This window comes from Equus asinus, chromosome 13 (genome assembly GCF_041296235.1).
Source record: "Equus asinus isolate D_3611 breed Donkey chromosome 13, EquAss-T2T_v2, whole genome shotgun sequence".
Lineage (NCBI taxonomy): Eukaryota > Metazoa > Chordata > Mammalia > Perissodactyla > Equidae > Equus > Equus asinus.
In genome coordinates, this window is record NC_091802.1 from 16,476,887 (window position 1) to 16,498,726 (window position 21,840).

The 21,840-nt window shown below is 41.8% G+C and overlaps 2 protein-coding genes across 9 annotated transcripts in view; one reads left to right on the top strand and one right to left on the bottom strand.

Annotated features, from left to right (window-relative positions):
- Positions 1–3: 3 nt before the first annotated feature.
- Positions 4–15,903, bottom strand: SRR (serine racemase). 4 transcript variants are annotated; one of them, XM_014826892.3, is made up of 8 exons: positions 15,614–15,903; positions 5,626–5,797; positions 3,754–3,880; positions 3,465–3,568; positions 1,442–1,561; positions 1,266–1,340; positions 566–775; positions 4–219 (listed from the first exon to the last, which is right to left on the bottom strand). In XM_014826892.3, exons 2-8 carry the CDS (start codon positions 5,791–5,793, stop codon positions 4–6), a joined length of 1,020 nt encoding a protein of 339 aa, XP_014682378.1. In that variant the 5' UTR covers positions 5,794–5,797; positions 15,614–15,903. The 4 variants fall into 4 exon arrangements, with proteins under 4 accessions (XP_014682378.1, XP_070338702.1, XP_070338700.1 ...); XM_070482601.1 differs by having other exon boundaries at positions 5,626–5,678; positions 15,614–15,696; XM_070482599.1 differs by having other exon boundaries at positions 14,521–15,667.
- Positions 15,791–21,840, top strand: part of SMG6 (SMG6 nonsense mediated mRNA decay factor) — a 212,774-nt gene continuing 206,724 nt past the window's right edge. Inside the window, exons 1-4 of one of the 5 annotated variants that reach the window (XM_044745869.2) lie at positions 15,791–16,002; positions 18,090–19,821; positions 20,375–20,567; positions 21,060–21,170. In XM_044745869.2, coding sequence (XP_044601804.1) covers positions 15,915–16,002; positions 18,090–19,821; positions 20,375–20,567; positions 21,060–21,170 — 2,124 coding nt within the window. In that variant the 5' untranslated portion in view covers positions 15,791–15,914. Of the gene's footprint in view, positions 16,003–16,124; positions 17,485–18,089; positions 19,822–20,374; positions 20,568–21,059; positions 21,171–21,840 lie in introns of those variants that run through there. The other 4 variants (XM_014826888.3, XM_044745870.2, XM_044745868.2 and 1 more) reach the window with 4 other exon arrangements.

A 21,840-nucleotide genomic window follows, 5' to 3' on the forward strand; every position in this document is an offset into this window, starting at 1 on the left:
AAATTAAACTGAAAGAGATTGATAAGGAGCTGGCCTTTCAGCCTGCTTGACCCAGGTTAGGGAGGTTATGTCTACATTTCCACCACTGAGCACAATACAAATGTTTTTTACTTCTGAGGAAACTGTTTGAAAATGCTGAGACAGCACAGCAGCCACTCCAACACCAGCTGTAGGTTCAATAAGCAGTTTCATCCTCTCCCACACCAGCTGGGTTGCATACTGTTGGTACAGAAGGAAGTAAGAATTAGTGAAATGGGAGAAGGGGAAAGAGCCCAGTTGGTTGGCCTTTACAATTAAAGGCCAGATGAGGATATATACCCAGTCTGAATTTTCTTAATTCCTATATGTATGTGCTTGCCAATGAAGGGCAGGGCTTTTTTTTCATCCTAACTCTGCTTCTGTCGAGAGGGTTGTCTTAATACATCCAGGGCACCCTCCCACATGTCATTAAGTCACCTAGTCAAGTCCCCAGTGGGTGAGTTGCTACTTAGAACAGGAGAGAAGTTTCTTTTGTCTGAGAAATTGCTCTGTTCTTTTGTTATTTCTTTTCCTCTTGGGGCCTCACCTTAATTTCATTTTCTGTGACAGTGAAGACATCATCCACGAGGTCCCTTATAATAGGCCAGGTGTTTAAGCCAATGCTGGATTTGACACCATCTGCTATGGTTTCTGGAGGATAGGGATTGGGGGTCAGTTCCCCTTTCAGTTTGGACTGGTAGCAGTCATCTGCATTCAAGGGTTCAGCAGCATATACCTTTACACTAGGTCTCAGAGCCTGGGAAGAGGAATATTAGACATCTTACAACTACCCACAGCATTTTGCCTGCATGCCTGCAGTAAAATAGGCAGTACAGGTAACACATTGCCCAAGTAAAAGCTTTCTCTTAGATAGATACAATGAAAATAGGACCTTCAGGCACTTTAAATTGTATGCCTATCATTGGCTTTCAGTTGCCTAGATCACATCTGGTTGTGCTGGTAACTTGGGAAAAGAATACCTCCGTACTTGGATAGAAGGTTGGTGAGATGGAATTAAGGCGAGGACTGTGAGGGTGGCACTCATTGTAACTGCTTTTATGCTGTAAAGTTGTCATGGATTAAGAAAAGGGTAGTGAGGCAGAGAAGGGCCATCCATCTGAAGTGTGAAGGAATGATGGGAAGGAATGGCATTTTGGGGGGAATGGTGAGCAAGTATCCACAGTGTACTGTGAGGTAAAATAAAATACTCTGTGCCTGAAGTGCAGAGTCCTCCAGAAGCTCCTCACCTTGACTGTAATTGCTATTCCAGCAACCATTCCTCCTCCTCCTACAGGTACCACCAGTGCATCTACTAAGGGAACCTTGAGTAAAAGTATAATTACATCTATTAATAACCAATTTTATGTACATACAAAATAATTGATTTTACAGACAAACATCACCTTTACCACTAGGCTTGTACCTGATCCAGCACTTCCATGGCAACTGTCCCTTGCCCAGCTATCACTGCAGGCTCCTGGCTGGCATGAACCATGATGCCTTCTGTTTCTTCCATAATTCTTTTTGTAACATTTTCTCTGGACTGAAAGAGTGCATTGATTTAGCTTACTTGATTTGTATTTAATAGAATTCCCAACAAGTTAGATTCAGTCATTTAACGCTTTATTGACCATCTACTTTTTTTCAGACTTTGTTCAGGCACTGGGGATATAACTGAACTAAACAGTCCTTGTGCTCAAGGGAGTTATGTTCTAATATGATGGGGAGGAGTGGGATATAAGGAAATATATGGTATGTCTAAGTGCTATGGAGAAAAATGAATTTATTTTATATAGGGTGCTTAAGAAAGGCCTCTGGTAAAGTGACATTTAATAGATTTGAACAAGTCCTGTGGATCTCCAGAATATTCCAAGGAGAGAATAATAGCAAGTGCAAAGACTAGGAAGTAGGAGTGGTTGGACTTTCTCAGAAACTGCTAAGTTAGTATGAGTTGGCTTGGAGTGTTTGGGGGAGAGTCATAATGGGAGATGAGGTCAGAAAGATAGGAACGAGCCAGTTCATCTAGGCCTTAGATGATTTCAAGAACTTTGGTTTCCACTGTGTATGAGATGGAAACTGTTGGAGGATTTCGAGCTGATGAGAGACAAGTTCTAACTTAATGGATGGCTCTGGTTGCTGTTTTGAAAACATACTAGTGGGGCAAGAGTGGAAGCAGAGAGACCAGTTAGGAGTCTGCTCGATCTAGGTGAGAACCAATGTTGGTTTGAATCAGGGTGGTAATGGTAGAGACTGTTAGCAGTAGTTAGATGATGGAGATATTTTGAAAGTAGGATTAAGATTTGGATGTAGGGTGTGAGAGAGTTACCAAAGATGACTCCAACTTTTTTTTTGAGTAACTAGGAGAATAAAAGTTGCCATTTACTGAGATGGGGAAGACTGGAAAAGAAGCAATATTGAGGGAGTAAGATCAGGAGTTTGGTTATAGACGTAGTGAATTTGAGATGCCTATTAAGACATCCAAGTTGGGGGACTAGCCCCATGACCTAGTGGTTAAGTTCAGTGTGCTCCACTTTGGCAGCCTGGGTTCGTGGGTTCAGATCCCAGGCACAGACCTACACCACTTGTCAGCCATGCTGTGGCGGTGACCCACATATAAAGTAGAGGCAGATTGGCACAGAGCTAATCTACTTCAGCAAAAAAAAAAAAAAAGACATCCAAGTGAGAATACCAGGTAGCCTAGGATATACAATCTGGGTTAAGGGCAAAGGTCAGGGCTGGAGTTAGAGTATAGGTGATATTTTATTTCATTTATTTATTTTGAGGAAGATTAGCCCTGAGCTAATATCTGCTGCCAATCCTCCTCTTTTTGCTGAGGAAGACTGGCCCTGAGCTAACATCCGTGCCCATCTTCCTGTACTTTATATGTGGGACGCCTGCCACAGCATGACTTGCCAAGTGGTGTCATGTGCACACCTGGGATCCGAACTGGCGAACCCCAGGCCACCAAAGCAGAATGTGCAAACTTAACTGCTGTGCCACTGGGCTGCCCCTATAGGTGATATTTTAAAGTATGAGACTACTGAGATCATCTGAGTGAGCGTAGAGAGAGAAAAGTTTGGGCCTGCTAGCATTTAGAGATGAAGAGAAAACAAAATGAGACTGAGATGCAGCAGCCAGTAAAGCAGGAAGAGAAATTTAATTTGACAGTGAAAGCTGTTAAAGTGGTACTGAGGGGCTGGCTCCGTGGCTGAGTGGTTAAGTTCATGTGCTCTGCTGCAGGCGGCCCAGTGTTTCGTCAGTTCGAATCCTGGGCACGGACATGGCACCGCTCATCGAGCCACACTGAGGTGGCGTCCCACATGCCGCAACTAGGAGGACCCCCAACTAAAAATATACAGCTATGTACCGGGGGGCCTTGGGGAGATAAAGGAAAAAAATAAAATCTTAAAAAAAAATGTGGTACTGAACATCGCTCTCTTCCTTACCTCATCACTCTGTTCACTGTATACTATAGATGCTCCGTAGGCTTGTATTGCCAATTTTTTACAGTTGGGAGCTGTTTGGGGCACCACGATATAGGCAGGAATCCCTGGGAGGGAGAAACATGGTTAGTACAAATCAGAATTTAGGATAGAAACTTGTTCAGTTCGCTTGTAATCAGATAGAGACTTGAGAAATTACTTCCCACAGCTATCACCAGTCTCACTGTAAGTAGGGATACTTTTCCATGCCTCTGATGATCCTACCCAGGACCCTGACAAATTACTCAAGTACCTTCCAATTTGGCAGCATAGGCAAGAGCCTGGCCGTGGTTTCCACTGCTGTGAGTAACAACAGCTTTGGGCTTCTCTTCTGAAGTGGCAGGAATCAAGTTTCTGATTGCATTAAGGGCACCACGAATCTGGGAAAGAGGTATAATGAATTCATGTATTTGATTAAAGAGTTTCTTTTCAAAAAACCAAAGGACTTTTCTAGATTTTTCTCTTCCTAACACTGCACATCCAGTCCATCACTAATGGACTTATTGATTCTAACTCCTAAAATACCTCATGTGTGTCTTTGCCACTACCTTGATGAGGCCTCATTTCTCAAGTTGTGTATTATCAAACTTTAACTGATCTGCTTCAAGGATCATTCTCATCTAACATTTCCACTAGATTATGAAAGTGATCTCTTAAAAACAAATGCTGTCTTTTTCATTGCCTATTTTTGTAAGAAAAGTACAAATTCTTTACAAGTTGCAGTGTTTCTAAAACATTTATTTCCTCTATGACTTGTAGCCATCCTAAGTGGCTTTTCGTTTCCCTCTCACCAGGTTAGCACACACTGCTGTACCGCTGAGCCTGCTGGTACCTCTACCTGTAGCTCTTTTCCCCCACTCCCTGATCTGGCTAAGAGTACTCACCCTGTAAAACTTGGGTCGAACATCACCTAGTTCAACTACCTTAATCTCCCAGACAAAATTAGGCACTTTGTCCTCTGTTCTTCCATGGTGCTTTGTATCTCTTAAGATACTTCTCATCAACCCATTTGTTGACCTGCCTGTTTTTCCCTGCAAGTATGGATAATAGGGCAAAGGCCTACCGTATATATGCCTAATATAGTTAGTGAAAATAAGTGCTTGATGTGTGATGAATGAAGAATCAACCATGGGAGAAGCAAAGGGCAAAAGAGAATGGAGAGTTTTTTGTTTTGTTTTTTAAATATAAAAGCTCTCAGTTAATAGGTTGGGAAAAAGGTAGATTTCTTGAAGTCATAAAGCTATCACTTAGGTACTAATGCCTGTCAGGCATAGTGCAAAATGCAGCTTTCAGATTTTTACCTGAAAGGATCTCAAAGCTCAACTAATGGTCAGAAAATGCTGGTAATGAATCAACACACAGAAGCCTATCTTTATGCATAGGAAAGGCACTGACATAATTTTGTATAAAAAGATCTTATTATATGAGGGTTTAGCTAGGTTTAGATCTTTTATATTCATAATAAGGTATCTTTTATATTCATAATAGCAAGTTGACACAAAGTGAATGCTTAAACTGGGTTATATACAGGATGATCACACTTGCTCATTTTGCCTTGCAACAGTCCAGGTTGATGTCTAATATCTCAGTTTCATCATTAAAACTTCCCCCTTTTGTTCTCAAACGTCCTAGTTTGGACAGTAAATTATATGATAACTCTAATTATAAGGAATTTTGATATTGTGTAAAAGTGGCTCATCAACACCATAATGCTAAGTAACCAGGATTGATCAAAGGAAAATTTCTACAACTCTTTTTTTTTGGAGGAAGATTAGCCCTGAGCTAACTGCTGCCAATCCTCCTCTTTTCGCTGAGGAAGACTGGCCCTGAGCTAACATCCATGCCCATCTTCCTGTACTTTATATGTGGGACACCCACCACAGCATGGCGTGCCAAGGGGTGCCATGTCCACACCCGGGATCGGAACCGGCGAACCCCAGGCCAGCGAAGCAGAATGTGAGAACTTTCCTGCTGCGCCACCAGGCCAGCCCCTCTACTACTCTTTCTTCAGCTATAAAAAGATATTAATCTACCTACCTCACTGGGTGGTCAGGAGGATCAAATAAATTTATATATGAAAGGGGTTTGAAAAGATACATGATACAGTATCAAAAGGGATTGTTACCTTAAAAGATCCGGTCTTCTGGAATTGTTCACATTTGAAGAAAAGATTGCGCCCTGTTAGTTGATTCAAAATGGAGCTTGTTAGCATTGGTGTGAGGTGGATAAAATCTCGAATGTTGATATGAGCTTTTTCAACATCAGCAAAGGAGATGCAGTATTGAGCACACATGGTTCTGAAACCCAGGAATAAGAAGGGGGTCAAGGCAAAGCCTGAGACAATGTGTTTAACGAAAAAGACTGAAAATGCATGACACAAACCCATAGAATGTATAACACCAAGAGTGAACCATAATGTAAACTATGGACTTTGGGTGGTAATGATGTGTCAATGTAGGTTCAGTTGTAACAAATGTACCACTCTGGTCGGGGATAATGATAATTCGGGAGGCTATGCATGTGTTGGGGCAGGGGGCATAGGGGGAATCTCTATACCTTCCCGTCAGTTTTGCTGTGAAACTTAAACTGCTCTAAGAAAAATAAAATATTTTAAAGAAGAAAAATACATAACAGGAAAATAGACCTGAGGCTTCCAATGTTAATGTGGAACTGTTGCCATCACTGGGGCTCCAGAATCTGTGCACGGAAGGGAACTTGTCCTGAAGGTGAGTTTCTTGGTAAATACAAGTGTTTTCTGGTGAAGCTTTATAGGAAGTAGCTGGTGGTGATTATGGAATGTTTAAAGCTCGCCCTTCACCCATACCATCTATCTCTTGGCAGCACTACCACTGGTCTCTACCTTTTCATCATTGTTGTGAAAAGCCTGAATTAACTGGATTCAAAATTTGCTAGAAATTTTTATTTTAAAAATTATTTAACAAGGAGAAAAAATTGCCATCAATCCTACCATTTTAATAAATTATGTTCATTTTCTATGTTTCTTTCTGTTTTTTAAATATACATACATTATATGACAGTTAAAATCAAAGATAACACTTTGTTTACTCCGTTTAGCTCAGTTTCTTCACAATTTTCATAATTATAATTTTCAATAACTGCTTTATGCTTCCATTTTTCACTATTTTTATTATGGCATTTAAACATGAAGTTTCTCTTAATTTTTCCTTATTAACAAAAGTAATGCATGTTCGATAGAAAAGCAGAATTTAATCTGTTTCCTCCCCAAAGACAATTGCTATCTAAGCATATCTTTCCAAGCCCACATATATATATGCAGACAAAACTTTATTGACAGGTTTCATAACTTGCTTTTTAAAGATAATATTATGAATATCTATAAATCTTTGCTTATCAATAGGTATTATGCAACTTTTAAAATGGCTTAATAGTACTTCTTTTTACAAAAATACCATAGTTTTATATAACTCTATTGTTGAACATTTAGATTTTCTTTTGGGGGGGGCTGTAATAAATAATGATGTAATGAACAGCATTGTTCTAAGATCTTTGTGTATCTCCATACATACTTTGAGTAGATTCCTCCAAATGGCACTTTGCATCAAAAGGCATGCACGATTCTAAGACATTTGATACCTATTGCCAAACTGATCTCCAGAACAGTTGTAGATTATATCAATATACACTCCCAAAAGCAGTTTCTAAGGAATGCCCATTTTCCTTTACCCTTGCTGCATCATTTTTATCTGCCAATTTAATGAAATATGTCTAGTAGTTGGAATTTGTCTAATTACTAGTGACTGAACACGTTTTCTATATACTTACTGGACACATTCTTTTGTGAATTTTTAACAAACCGTTTACTGGCTGAATCATCTTTTTCCTCTGAAATGCCACATTTATCAAAAATTAAATTTCTATTAATGCTTGGGGCTTTTCTGGATTTCATATTTTGTCCCATTGATCAAACCGCTAATTCCTTTTCCAGTTGTTGATTGTATTAATACATTCTTCCTTGATTACCCTTTCTAAAATTTATTGGCTTTTCTTATACATCAATTCTTCCAAGTTAACTTCAAGAAATCCTTTATCAAGGTTGGGGGAAATTCCACTGTAAAATGTACAAATGAATTTGGGGCATAATTGATATTTATTTATTTTTATTTATTTATTTATTTTAATTTTATTTTTTCCTTTTTCTCCCTAAAGCCCCCCGGTACACAGTTGTGTATTTTCAGCTGTGAGTCCCTCCAGGTGTGGCATGTGGGATGCCGCCTCAGCATGGTTTGATGAGCAGTGCCATGTCCGTGCCCAGGATCTGAACTGGCAAAACCCTGGGCCACCAAAGTGGAGCAGGCCAACTTAACCACTCAGCCACCGGGCCGGCCCCAATATTTTAAAATATTGAGTCTTCCCATCCATGAACATGGGTGTCTTTCAATTTAGTAAAGTCTTGTTTTAGGTTTTCAGTAAAGTTTTCATAGTTTGTGTCCTGCATGGATCTGATGAAATGTATGCCTAAGTAAATATATTTTTGTTGCTTTTGAGATAACGTATTTTTTATTAGATTTTTAAATTGCTTACTGATGATATATATGAAAGCTAATAGTTTTTGTATATTTGTCATGTAATAGGATACTTTACTGGATTATCTTGTTAGATCTAATAGTTTCATAGTTCATTCTCCAAACAATTGTGCTATCTGCAAATAAAGATAATTTGTCTTTACCTTATAAATATACCTCTGTTAACTTTCAGTGATTTCAGTTATTGGTTTATGTGGACTTGCCACATAAACTTGAATTAATTTCAATAATTAAAGTTTTTACAAAATTATCTAGTTTAAAATTTCAAATTTATTAGCATAAAGTTGTACATATTAATATTCCTAAGTGTTCTTCATATCTATGGTATTCATTCATCATTTATTCATCCAATCAACAAATATTGAGCACCTTCTGTGTGTCACATACTGTTTGGCCTGGGGATATAGTGTTAGAAAAATGGACTTGTCTCTGCTCTCATAAAGTTTACAATCAAGTAGAGAGATGTGTAATAAATAATCCAAAAATAGATATGTATTTACAAATGTTGATAGGTGAAATTAAGGAAGTGTGTTAGGATACTATAATGGGAGGCCTCTTTAGATCAGGGAATGAGGTTAAGGAAGGCCTTCTATGGAAAAGTGAAATTTAAGTTATGACCTATAAGATGAATGGGCAAAGTAGGGGGGAAAGTGTTTCAGGTAGAGGGGACAATATGTGTGAAGGTTTAAGGAGGAAAAGAGGTTGGCATATTCCAGGAACTAAAAGAAGGCTAATGTATCTGAAAATAGTAATCAAAGGAGAGTAGGATAAGAAGTAAGGAAAGTGAAGTTGGCAGAGTCTAGATCAGAAAGGACCATGACTCTTGGGTTTTTTTCTTAAGAGCAATGGAGTACCACTGGAGAATTCTGAGCAGGTAAGTGACATACTAGAATTAATATTTTCAGAAGATCACTCTGGTTACTTTGTTTTGAATGAAAAGGAAAGAGATGAGTGGAATTAGGGAGTCTATTTAAGAAGTATTACAACTGTCCACATGAAAGACAACAGGGGCTTGGATGGTGAAAGTAGAGGTAGAAAAAAAATAATCATTCAATATACAATTTGGAAAAACAAATCCGATTAAAAAATAGGCAAAGGACTTTAATAGACATTTCTCCAAAGAAGACATACAAATGGCCAATAAGCACATGAAAAAATGCTCAACATCACTAATTAGGGAAATGCAAGCCAAAACCATTTTACACCTATTAGGATGGCTACTATTTTAAAAAACCAAAAAACTAGGGACCAGCCCGGTGGTATAGTGGTTAAGTCCCCAGGTTCTGCTTCGGCAGCCCAGGGATTCGGATCCGTGGGTTCGGATCCAGGGTGCAGATCTACACACTGCTCATCAAGCCAGGCTGTGGCAGCGTCCCACATACAATATGGAGGAAGATTGGCACAGATGTCAGCTCAGAGCTAATCTTCCTCACCAAACAAACAAACAAATAAACTGAAAATAACAAGTGTTGGCAAGGAATGGAGAAACTGGAGCCATTGTACACTGTTGGTGGAAATGTAAAATGGTGCAACTGCTGTGGAAAATAATATGGTGGTCCCTAAAAAAATTAAACACAGAATTACCACATGATCCAGCAATTAGACTCTGGGTATACACCCAAAAGAATTCAAAGAGGGTCTCAAAGACATCTTTGTACATCCATGTTCATAGCAGCATTATTCACAATAGCCAAAAGGTGGAAGCAACCCATGTATCTATTGACAAATGAAGAGATAAACAAAATGTGGTATATACATACAATGGAATATTATTCAGTCTTAAAAAGGAAGAAAATTCTCACACATGCTACAACATGGATGAATCTTGCGGCTATTATACTAAGCGAAGTAAGCCAGTCACACAAAGACAAATACTGTATGACTACACTTATATGAGGTACCTATAGTAGTCAAATTCAGACAGAAAATAAACGGTGGTTGCTAGAGACTGAGGGGAGGGTGGAATAGGAAGGTGTTGTTAATGGGTATAGTTTCAATTTTGCAAGATGAGCTTGGTTGTATAACAATGTGACTATTTAACACTACTGAACTGTAGACTTAAAAATGGTTACAATGGTATATTTCATGTCATGTGTATTTCACCACAATTAAAACACACACACACTAAGAGATACATTTTAGAGATTATAATTAGTTACGCCTCTTGGTTGCCAGTCATAGAACCCCTATTTGAACTGGCTCAGGCACAAGATGGAGGTGATGAGATTTACTGGCTCGTAGAATCCAAGGAAGAGTGGAACCATGGGAAGGGCAGGAATATGGAACTTCAGGAATAACTGGAATCAGAGACTTGAGATTTTCCAGGACTCTCTCATTGTTTCTCACCTCTGCTGCTTTCTGCATGTCGGCTTCCTTCTTTTTCATTGCAGACCAGCTGGTTCCACATAGCAGGACATGTGGCTGCTGACAGCTCCTGTGTTTTACATTTTATGGCTACCACACTGGAGAGGAATTTTCTTTCTTTCTTAGTTTCACTTCAAAGATTCTGGGTAAGGACCGATTGGTCCAACTTAGCCCAGGACCAGTGGCCAAGAGTGTGTGGTCATTTAAAACAATATGATGCAATAGTCAGAAATATTTACAGATATATGAAAAACAAACAGAATGACTTCTATAACACAATATAATATCAGTTATGTACATACATGCATAAAACAATACTACACATTAGAGCGGCTACCTAAGTGGAGAGGGAATGAACATGAGTGGGAATTGCAACGAAGGGAAAAAAATATAAAATGAGAAAGGCCTTGTTGATAGTGTGAACCAAATAGCATGATTGCCTTAAATCTCTGCACATGAGGGCTAAATAGGAGCAAACAGAGGGAGTGAGGGAGGAGAGAAGAAAAAAGGGAAAGAGAAAGAATAAGAAAAAGAGACAGGACTTCTGAATGAGAGTGAAGGGGTTTTCAACAGAAAAGGAAGGGGAGAATGCTGAGGTGATGAAATCCATAGATGCCCACTACTGAGATAGAAGAGATATATCCTGATATTGGATTGAATGTGGGGAGTGAGGGATATGGAGGTGTCAAGGATAACTTTTAGCTTTTGACTTAGATGGTGGTATATTTATTGAGATATAAGATTGGCAAATAAACAAATACTTCAGCGGAAAATCAGAGATTTGCTGAGTTCAGTTTGAATTACTTATAAGACATCCAAGAGTATGTCCTTTGGGTTTTTTTTCTTATTTTTGCCAGAAACATGTCTATTTTATTTCTGAAGAATGACCTCTTCAATTTATTTATCAAGGACTGTTTATTTTCCCTTATTAATTTCTGATTTTATCTTTATTTCTTCTTTCCATTTTCCTTTTTATTTTTTCTACCCTGTTGAATGCTTAGCTTATTAATTTTCTTTTTTAAAAAAATATTTTATTTTTCCTTTTACTCCCCAAAGCCCCCCGGTACATAGTTGTGTATTTTTTAGTTGTGGGTCCTTCTAGTTGTGGCATGTGGGATGTGGGACACCACCTCAGCATGGCCTGACGAGTGGTGCCATGTCCGCACCCAGGATCCAAACCAGCAAAACCCCGGGCCGCCGAAGTGGAGCACGCGAACTTAACCACTCGACCACAGGGTCGGCCCCATCTTTTTGTTTTGATTCTAGTTTCTTTTGCCTTGCAGAAGCTCTTTAGTCTAATGAAGTCCCACTTGTTTATTTTTTCTTTTGTCTCCCTTGTCTGAGAAGACATGGTGTTCAAAAAGATCCTTTTAAGTTCGATATCAAAGGGTGTACTACCTATTATTATCTTCCAGGAGTTTTATGGTTTCAGGACTTATCCTCAAGTCTTTGATCCATTTTGAGTTTATTTTTGTGTATAGCATGAGATAATGGTCTACCTTCATTCTTTTGCATGTGGCTGTCCAGTTTTCCCAACACCATTTATTGAAGAGACCATCTTTCCTCCATTGTATGTTCTTGGCACCTTTGTCGAAGATTAGCTGTCTGAAGATGTGCGGTTTTATTTCTGGGCTTTCAGTTCTGTTCCATTGATCTGTGTGTCTGTTTTTGTACCACTACTATGCTATTTTGATCACTAGGGCTTTGTAGTACATTTTGAAGTCAGGGATTGTGATGCCTCCAGCTTTGTTCTTTTTTCTCAGTATTGCTTTAGCAACTCAGGGTCTTTGGTTACCTCATATGAATTTTAGGATTCTTTGTTCTATTTCCATGATGAATGTCATTGGAATTCTGATTGGGATTGCACTGAATGTGTAGATTGCTTTGGGTAGTATGGACATTTTAACTATGTTTATTCTTCCAATCCATGTCCATGGAGTCTCTTTCCATCTCTTTATGTCATTATCTATTTCTTTCAGTGATGTCTTATAGTTTTCATTGTATAAGTCCTTCACCTCCTTAGTTAAATTTATTCCTAGGTACTTTATTCTTTTTTGTTGTGATTGTAAATAGAATTGTATTCTTGAGTTCTCTTTCCATAAGTTTGTTATTATAGAAATGCAACTGATTTTTGTAGGTTGATTTTGCACCCTGCAAATTTACTGTAGTTGTTATTTCTAACAGTCTTCCGATGGATTCTTCAGGGTTTTCTATATATAATATATCTGCAAACAGCAAGAGTTTCACTTCTTCACTCCCTATTTGAATTCCTTTTATTTCTTTCTTGTCTAATCACTCTGGCCAAAACCTCCAGTACTCTGTTGAATAAGAATGGTGAGGGGCCTGCCTGGTGGTGCAGCAGTTAAGTTCACACTTTCCCCTTCTCTGTGGCCTGGGGTTCGCTGGCCTGGATCCCAGGTGCGGACATGGCACTGCTCGGCAAGCCATGCTGTGGTAGGCATCCCACATATGAGGTGGAGGAAGATGGGCATGGATGTTGGCTCAGGGCCAGGCTTCCTCAGCAAAAAAGAGGAGGACTGGCAGTAGTTAGCTCAGGGCTAATCTTCCTCAAAAAAAAAAAAAAGGAAAAAAAGGAAAAAAAAAAAAGAATGATGATGGTGGGCACCCTTGTCTTGTTCCTATTCTCAGAGGGATGGTGTTCAGTTTTTCCCCATTGAGTATGATGTTGGCTGTAGCAGTTTGTCATATATGGCCTTTATTATGTTGAGGTAATTTCCTTCTATCCCCATTTTGTCAAGCGTTTTTTTAATTATAAATGGCTGTTGGATCCACGATCTTAGTTTTGTTTACTTTTTTGGCCCATGAATTACTTAAAATTGGCATTAAAAAAATTTCCAAGTAGTTAGAATTTTTTGTTTAATTTGTGGTTATTCATTTCTAGTTTTACTGCTTTGTGTTCAGCAACCATGACCTGTACAAATTTTGTTTTTAGAAACTGAATTCCTCCCTCCCTCATTATCCAACTTTGCTTGTTTTTTGGATTACCCACATAACATGTGACCAAATACCTACTGTAAGCATTTAAAACAGTATAGAAGTATACACACCTTTCATTCTCTACCATTCAATCTACTCTATTTCACAAAGATAATCACTTTAAAAAGTTTGGTATGTATTCTTCCATACCTTTTTTGATGTATTTATATAGAAATTTACATATGCAATGGTTTTGCTGCACTTAGAACCATAATCTATATATTGTTATGCAACTGGTTTTTAAAAAAATTAACAATCCATCTTAAAGACTGTACCATGTCAACATTTTTTTTTCCTGCTTTATTTCCCAAACCCCCCGCCCCGATACACAGTTGTGTATCTTAGTTGCAAGTCCTTCTAGTTGTGGTATGTCAACATATTTTAATTCTTTTTAAACTCGAAAGCTTTCATTGTGGTACAAAGTCTAAATATGATTGTTTTTCATTTATTTTTACCTGGTACTTCATGAATCCTTTAAATCTGAGGGTTGAATTTATGCCTTAAGTTCAAATTTTTGGGGGCTGGCCCAGTGGCGTAGTAGTAAAGTTTGTGCACTCTGCTTCAGCGGCCCAGGGGTCACAGGTTTGGATCCTGGGTGCAGACTAGCACTGCTTGTAAAACCACACGGTGGCAGAATCCCACATTAAAAAGAGGAAGACATGCACAGATGTTAGCTCAGCGGCAATCTTCCTCAAGCAAAAAGAGGAAGATTGGCAACAGATATTAGCTCAGGGCCAATCTTCCTCACACACACAGATGCAAAATTTTCCACTAACTTAGTAAATCTTCTTCTTCTTTTTTTTGCTGAGGAAGAGTTGCCCTAAGCTAACATCAGCTGCCAGTCTTCCTCTTTTTGTATGTGAGCTGCTGCCATAGCATGGCTACTGACAGACCAATGGTGTAGGTCCGAGCCTGGGAACTGAACCTGGGCCACTGAAGTGGAGCACACTGAACTTATCCACTAGACCAGCGGGGCTGGCCCATCTTCTATTATTTTTTTGATTATGGCTTCTCCTTAGTTCTGTTGTCACGCTCTGGAACTCGTATTCAATTATTAGTTTTCTAGATCCATCCTCCATGTCTTCTATCCTTACCTCTCACAGTTTTTATCTAGTATATTTTCCTTCAGTTCTGGTAAATTTTTTTGAGCTGGGTTAACTTTCAGCATGTCTCATCTGCAGTTCACTGCCACTGCTGCAATAATTTGGCAATTATGTTTTTCCTCTACAACAAAGTTTTCTTCAGATTTTTCCATCTCTAAAAAAAAATCGATGCAATGTCCTCTCCAATTTCAATGTGAAAACAAACCAGTTTTTTACATTTCTTCCTATTTCTTTCACATCTGTTTGAAAGATCATCATTTGCTCTGACCACTCTAATTGCTCCCCTTCTTTTGAACCATTGAATCTTTTCACCCATCCATTGACTTTCTCCATCTGCTTAACCTCCTGGTGGCCCAGTGTCAGTCACATAATAGAAACGGAATGAGTTCTGTCAGAGATTGTTCAAACCTTTTAGGCCCAGTCTGACGAATAATTCTTCTGTTCTTTGGTGGTGTAGAGGTCCAGTGGACTGTGTGGGATTGGGAAGGAAGCAGCCTTGGGAGAGGGAGTTTCACACAGTTCTGACAGGGGCTCATGAACAAGAAGTTAAAGTACCAGTCTTCTGATCCAGTTACATTGTATAGATGACAAAAAAAAATCAACCTAAGATCCAGGGAAGTCAAGTAATTTTTCCAAGACTCTACAGTGATGCAGAAATTCCCAAATCGATTTATAATACCTACTGATTTACTTCCACACAACCCCTTCCCTCAGCAAGAGCCAACTGTACTGTATTTTTTTTTTGTCAGGAGGCGTGGATACTCTGGTACTTAAAAACCGTTTCGCCCTGGGCAATTTACTATGGTTCTCTGGGATTCGGTTTCCTTATTTAGAAAAAAACCCGGGAATAATACTAACTACTCTGACAAGATCTTCAAGGTCCTAAAGTAAAAGCCTGGGGAGCTAGTCCGGGCCTGTGGGGAGACCCGGGCCTAAGATGATTGGAGGAGGCCGGCTGCGGGGAGTCTCCGTCGACCGAGCCCCAGACCAGCGCCAATATCCTCGATGGCCACCACGGTAGCAACAGCAGCACCGCCGCAAACGCCCGCCTCGCCTGGCCCGGCTTGGCCCGGCCCCACCTCACCTCACAGGCGCCGCACCTCCAACTCCAGCCTCAGCGCACCTTCCCCGACCACACCTCTGCGCACGCGCGGCGCCCTCCTCCCCCGCCCAGGCTCGCACTCCGGCCCTTCCCTTCTCAAGAGGCCGAGCGTGCGTTCGGCGCTTTTCCTCCCAGTGCGGCCACCGTCGTTTGGGGAGGAGGACGGGAGGGGGCGGGGAAAAGGGTGGGAGGTGGGTGAGCGCGCGCGCCGCCCGTCCGTCGTGGTTTCCTGGCTGCGCGCGGCGGTGGCGGAGGAGCTGCAGCTGTAGCAGCAGCCGCGAAGATGGCGGAGGGGTTGGAGCGCGTCCGGATCTCCGCGTCGGAGCTGCGAGGGATCCTGGCCACTCTGGCTCCGCAGGCCGGGAGCAGAGGTGAGTCGCGCCGCCCAGCTCCTGGGCCGGGCCTGCCCGCCCCGCCTCCCTCTCCTCCTCTGCCTCCTCCCCGCTCGGTCCGCGGCACTCCGGAGCCCCCGCCCCTTCCCCCAACAGTGGGGGCGGGGGCCGAGGGCGGTCCCCTCGCCACTCTCCCAGCCGGAGGGCGGGTGTGGGGTCGGGCTCATTCAGCCTTGGGGCCCGGGAGAGCTCAGCCCGAGTTCCTGCCTCCGCCCCCTTTCTCCCCGCGAAGGTGACTGTTCCCTATCGCCCCAGCCCTCTCGAAGCAGCCCGCGGATTCCCAGCCGTCGGGCGGCGCGGAAAGGAGTGGGCGCTGGGATCTGGTGGAGGCCCCCGGGGTGTATCGTTCCCAGAGGGATCGATCGCAGGCCTGCCCCGTCATCTCCTCAGCGTTGGAGAGAAGGAACTGGGGAAGTTGAGGAGAAAGGTTTAACAGCTTGGGATTTCCTTGCTGAACTTTTTTCCCCCAGGCAGGCTTCTGAAGGCTGCGCCACTGGACCTTAGAGGGCTGACTCTACTCTGGTTTGGCCTTGGCATGTTGTGGGAGCAGTTTTTATCAGAATTCTCAACTTGCAAGTTGAAGTCTCCGGCCACACCAGGAGGGAGGGCTTCGAGGAAGATTCTAGCGTCTCACCTCTCCTTTGTTAGGCTGGGGGCTTGTGTAGAATGGTGGCTATGCTTCTGCAGGCTTGTGGCCAAAGTCTGTGAAAGTGGTTTTCGTTGGTCAGCTGAACTGGAATTTTCAGGTTGTTTTCTCCCTCTGCTCTGGAGAGTAGTAGGAGCTCTTCTCCCTCCACTCCCTTCACCTAAGTTCTAAAGGCTGCTAAGGGTTAGCTGGTCATATTTGATGAAGCAGTTGTTTAAACTTGTGAAAATACTGAAGCAGGATCTTAAACTTCAGGGGTTTGTTTTGGTTTCTGTTTGTTACACTCAGGGGTGTAAATGTTGGAGCACCCCTGTTATGGGCTTGTTTGCTTTGGTGTTTACAGAACAATACTAGGGTTTTCTGTTTCATTCCACTTTGAGTACTCTATAATCTCACAAATTCCTGTTACTTTCCCACTGAAATGTTTACTGGCTATTTGTAGTAGTTTCTCCCCTTAATAAATAAAGGTAACAGATAGAAAAAAATAGATACTTGCCTGTCTGTTATTCAGTAAGTTCATGGAGCCTGGAGAGTGGTTTTCAAAGTCCTGTACTTTTATTCTTGAGTGCCCCAGTCCTTGGTATTTTGAGAGCATGTCACAATACTTCCATCATCTTCCAGGGAAAGCTCCCTTATGGAACTTTTTCCTTCTCATATTCCGTCATCATAATAGCAGTTAGTCTCAGTATTCTAATGATGATAGTTGGAGCAATTTTTCCTTGGAATGACTCTGCTGGCTGCTGTTAGAGAGTTGGTGAGCATGAGTGGAGATGAAGAATGTGGAAGGAACTGCTTCCTGTTTGCTTCAACAGGAGGTATGTGACTGGGTAATTGGTGTCCTAAAGAAAATTGTCCTGGCAAAGTTCAGAGACGAGTTGCAAAGTTTTTCTCCAGAGATGTCCAGAACTGTGGATTGTTATGCATATCCCTCATTTTCTCCTTTATTTTCCTTCGCTACTAGTGTGTTAAAAGGGCTTAGCCACCCTGGAAAAATGTTAGAGGCAGAACAGGAAAAGACTAAGATGGATCCAAGAGCTCTCTAGCACAGAACAGTCTGATGCTGGAATGATTGAAGATTTTTTACTCTGAAAATGATGAGGTAGTTTGGGGTCTTGGGTATCCGAATATGACTTGGGTAACACAAAAGAGTATGATTTTTTTTTCCTGTTTCTCTAACCCAAGTGTAGATAGCTCCAACACAGTTCAGTTCTTAGTCTTCCCAGTTACTGAATGAATCCTGTAACCCTAGTAGAATTTCTGCTTCTGCAAAATTTTTCTTCCTTGTCCACCACTATTAGCATTTTGATGTGTAATTCTTGGTTGACATTTGTAACTTTACCAGAGTGACAGTTTTTTTTCTTCCCTCCTCCTTTATTCTTTTCTTCTACCCTTTCCTCCCCAACACTTTCCAACATCACAGAAAATGTGAAGGAGCCCAGGCAGCGGAAAGATAACAGGCGCCCAGATCTGGAAATCTATAAACCTGGTCTTTCTCGACTAAGGAACAAACCTAAAATCAAGGAAATCTCTGGGAGTGATGAATTTAAGGACGAAATTGTTAATGACAGAGATTCTTCTACTGTTGGAAATGGTACACAGCTCACTAAAGACGTCTGTAAAGAACTGGACAACCAACAGCAAAATGGTCCTTTAGACCCAGAAAATATCCGGGCACAGGAATCCTTCCCAAGGACTGCTGGACAAGAGGATCGAAGTCTAAGAATTATCAAGAGAACAAAGAAACCTGATATGCAGATCTATCAGCCTGGAAGGCGTTTGCAGACTGTTACCAAAGAATCATCTAGCCGGGTAGATGAGGAAGAAATCCTCAACCAGGTGGAACAACTGAGAGTAGAGGAAGATGATTGTAGGGGAAATGTGAAAGAGGAGGTTGTGAATAAAGAGGAGACAGAGAAGAGCCTAAATGGTGACAGAGTAAGGGCTACAAAGGGAGAGAAAGGAAGGAGGGTTGAAAAAGGGGAGGGGATAAAGAAAGTCAATGATGACCTGGCACAGGGAAAGCCAGGTTCTGTGAAGCGCTACTCTCGCTCAGACAAACGAAGGAACCGCTACCGCACTTGCAGTACCAGCTCCGCTGGTAGCAACAACAGTGCTGAGGGGGCTGGCCTGACTGATAATGGATGTCGCCGCCGCCGCCAGGATCGAACCAAGGAGAGGCCACGACTGAAGAAGCAAGTGTCTATGTCCTCAACTGACTCCTTAGATGAGGACAGAATTGATGAGCCTGATGGGCCCAGGAGGAGCTCAGAAAGGAGGAAACATTTAGATAGAAGCTGGTCTGGCCGTGGAGAGGGAGAGCAGAAAAGCAATGGTAAAGAAAATCGAGGCGCTCTTCGTGTTACTTTTGATGCAGAAACCATGAACAAAGATTCCCCACTGCTGAGGTCAGCCAGGGAGGATGTGGATAGGATAAAGCCTGACAAAGGCTTGAGCAGTGGAGGCAAAGGCTGTGAGAAGCAGGAGTCTAAAAACCTGAAACAAGAACTTCGGGGTCGTGGCCGTGGCATTCTGATTCTGCCTGCCCATACCACCCTGTCTGTCAATTCAGCTGGTTCTCCAGAGTCTACACCCTTGGGACCTCGGCTTTTATTTGGATCTGGTAGTAAGGGATCTCGGAGTTGGGGCCGAGGAGGCACCACTCGACGATTGTGGGACCCAAACAATCCTGATCAGAAACCTGCTCTAAAGAGCCAGACACCCCAGCTACATTTCTTGGACACTGATGATGAAGTCAGTCCCACATCTTGGGGTGACTCACGCCAGGCCCAAGCATCTTACTATAAGTTTCAAAACTCTGACAACCCCTATTACTACCCCCGGACACCAGGCCCAGCCTCCCAGTATCCTTTTACAGGCTATAGCCCTCTGCAGTACCCTGTGGGCCCTACGAATGGTGTGTACCCAGGGCCTTACTACCCAGGCTATCCAACTCCATCAGGACAGTATGTTTGTGGCCCTCTCCCTGCCAGCACCATGAGTCCTGAGGATATGGAGCAGCACATGAGGAACATGCAGCAACAGGAGCTACATAGGCTTCTCCGGGTGGCCGACAACCAGGAACTGCAGCTCAGCAACCTGCTTTCCAGGGACCGCATCAGTCCTGAGGGCCTGGAGAAGATGGCTCAGCTCAGGTATGGTGTGTTCCATCCTGGCTAGAGGGAAATGGGGCTAAACTGGAGGTGTATAGGCTCCTATAGCTGAGGAAGGTAGAAGCCTTTTAGGCAAGCCCCTGAGTGTTATCTCCCTTTCACCTTGATTTTTATAAGGGAGGGGCAGTTGGGGAAAAAAACGCAACAGAAAATTTTGTTTCTAGTCTTAGAAATGATTATGCTTCCCACTTTTTCTTTAAGAAAAAAAATTTGTCTTGAAGACAGCATGGAATCTGGAAATGGAAAAGGAAAGACTTTCCAGAATGCCAAGAAATGAACAACATATAACTTGTGGTGAAGATCTTATTTCAGCTGTTAAATTTAGGTGGAGGCATATGGGGAAAAACTACTTTCCTAGACATAACTTTAGAGTGACATTCTGCTGTGCAGAATGGAAACTAGAGTGAGTACTATACCTGGTGGCATTTTAAATTTCCTGCCAAGGAAGGTGTTTAATTTGCAGGAAGCTTAAATCTTGGGTCTAGCCTTTCTCATGGTGTATTTGGAGCTAGAAGTTGCATGTATTTTATTCCAGAGCTGAACTGCTGCAGCTATATGAGCGCTGTATTCTATTAGATATTGAGTTCTCTGATAATCAGAATGTGGATCAGATCCTGTGGAAGAATGCTTTCTATCAGGTGATTGAGAAGTTCAGGCAGCTTCTCAAGGATCCAAATGTTGAGAACCCAGAACAGATTCGGAACAGACTTTTGGAGCTGTTGGATGAGGTAAACCATCATCTTTTTGTCTTTAGGATAAAGGCTTCAGCATCCTGTAGTTGTGCTGGGTTTTTACCACCTGAAATACTATGTTTTAAAATAGAACATTGACCAAAAACTGTATATTCTTTACTTAGATTTAGGCCTACCCTACCCCTATTGCTTCCTTGGGACCATAACTTATTGGCAGTTGGAGTTAGTCTCCAGCTTGTTAGCTTTCTGAATGTCTTGGCCTGTGGGGGCGGGGAAGGGAAGAAGAGAAAGAGAGAGGAAGGAGAGAGAGTGTGTGTTTGTGTTTGTATCTTTAAAACCATAGAGAGGCTTATGCTGTGTATTTGTCTTGTGCTTAGTTGATGGTCACTAAATACAGTATATGCCTCCCTTTACATTGGATGCCTGAGCATTAGCAGAACTGTGAAAGAGTCACTTGCCCCCATTTCTGGTGAGTAGATTGGATCAGAACAGGCTGATTCAGCTGTTTCTTATTTTTTCTTTTTATAGGGTAGTGACTTCTTTGATAGTTTGCTTCAGAAGCTGCAAGTTACTTACAAGTTCAAACTGGAGGACTACATGGACGGTCTTGCCATTCGCAGCAAGCCATTACGCAAGACAGTAAGCCAGCTTCTTTATCTTAAATTTATTCATCCATTTAGTAAGCATTTATCTAGTGTTAGTTATGTGTTAGGCTCTGTGCTGGTTGTTGAGGATGCAAGAATGAAAGATATCAGTCCAGTAGGGGAACAGACTGATTAAACCAACGATTATAATGTAATGTCATAAGTACCATGGTAATGGTATATATAGAGTGTTAAAGGGGCATAGAGGGAAGTAGATCTGATTTATACTTATGGGGTCAAGGAAGGCTTCTCAGAGAGAGTCGAGTTGAGTCTTGAAACATGACTAGGAGTGGAAGGGGCACCTTTGATACAGGGCACAGTGAGAGAGATAACCAGGCCTTGTTGGAAAAGTGCAGGAAGTTCAGTGTGCTGGTGTCTATAATGTGGAGTTGGGCTATTGTAGGAGGTAAAGCTGATGAAGTAGGAAGGGATAGATCATAAATGCTTATATGCTCTCTGAAGAGTTTGGGCTTTATTCTGAAAGCAGAGAGGAGCCATGGATTGATTTTCAGCAAATGGATAGCACATTTGTTTTTAGAACGAGTCACTCTGGCAAGTGGATGAGTTTGGGCAAGAGTGGAGGTAGGAGAGTCGGATTGTGGGCCTGAATTAAGGTAGAGGTAGTGGAAGTGGAAAAGAGGAGACAGATTAAAAAGATATAACGG

Coding starts and splice junctions, on each gene's coding strand:
- SRR (XM_070482599.1), bottom strand. CDS start 14,594: ATGCTGAAAGTTAACCCAGCTCAAAAAAATTTACCAGAACTGAAGGAA. Junction 1,562..3,464: donor ACAGTGAACAGAGTGATGAG/GTAAGGAAGAGA, acceptor GCACTCTTTCAG/TCCAGAGAAAATGTTACAAA. Junction 220..565: donor TCACAGAAAATGAAATTAAG/GTGAGGCCCCAA, acceptor CTGTACCAACAG/TATGCAACCCAGCTGGTGTG.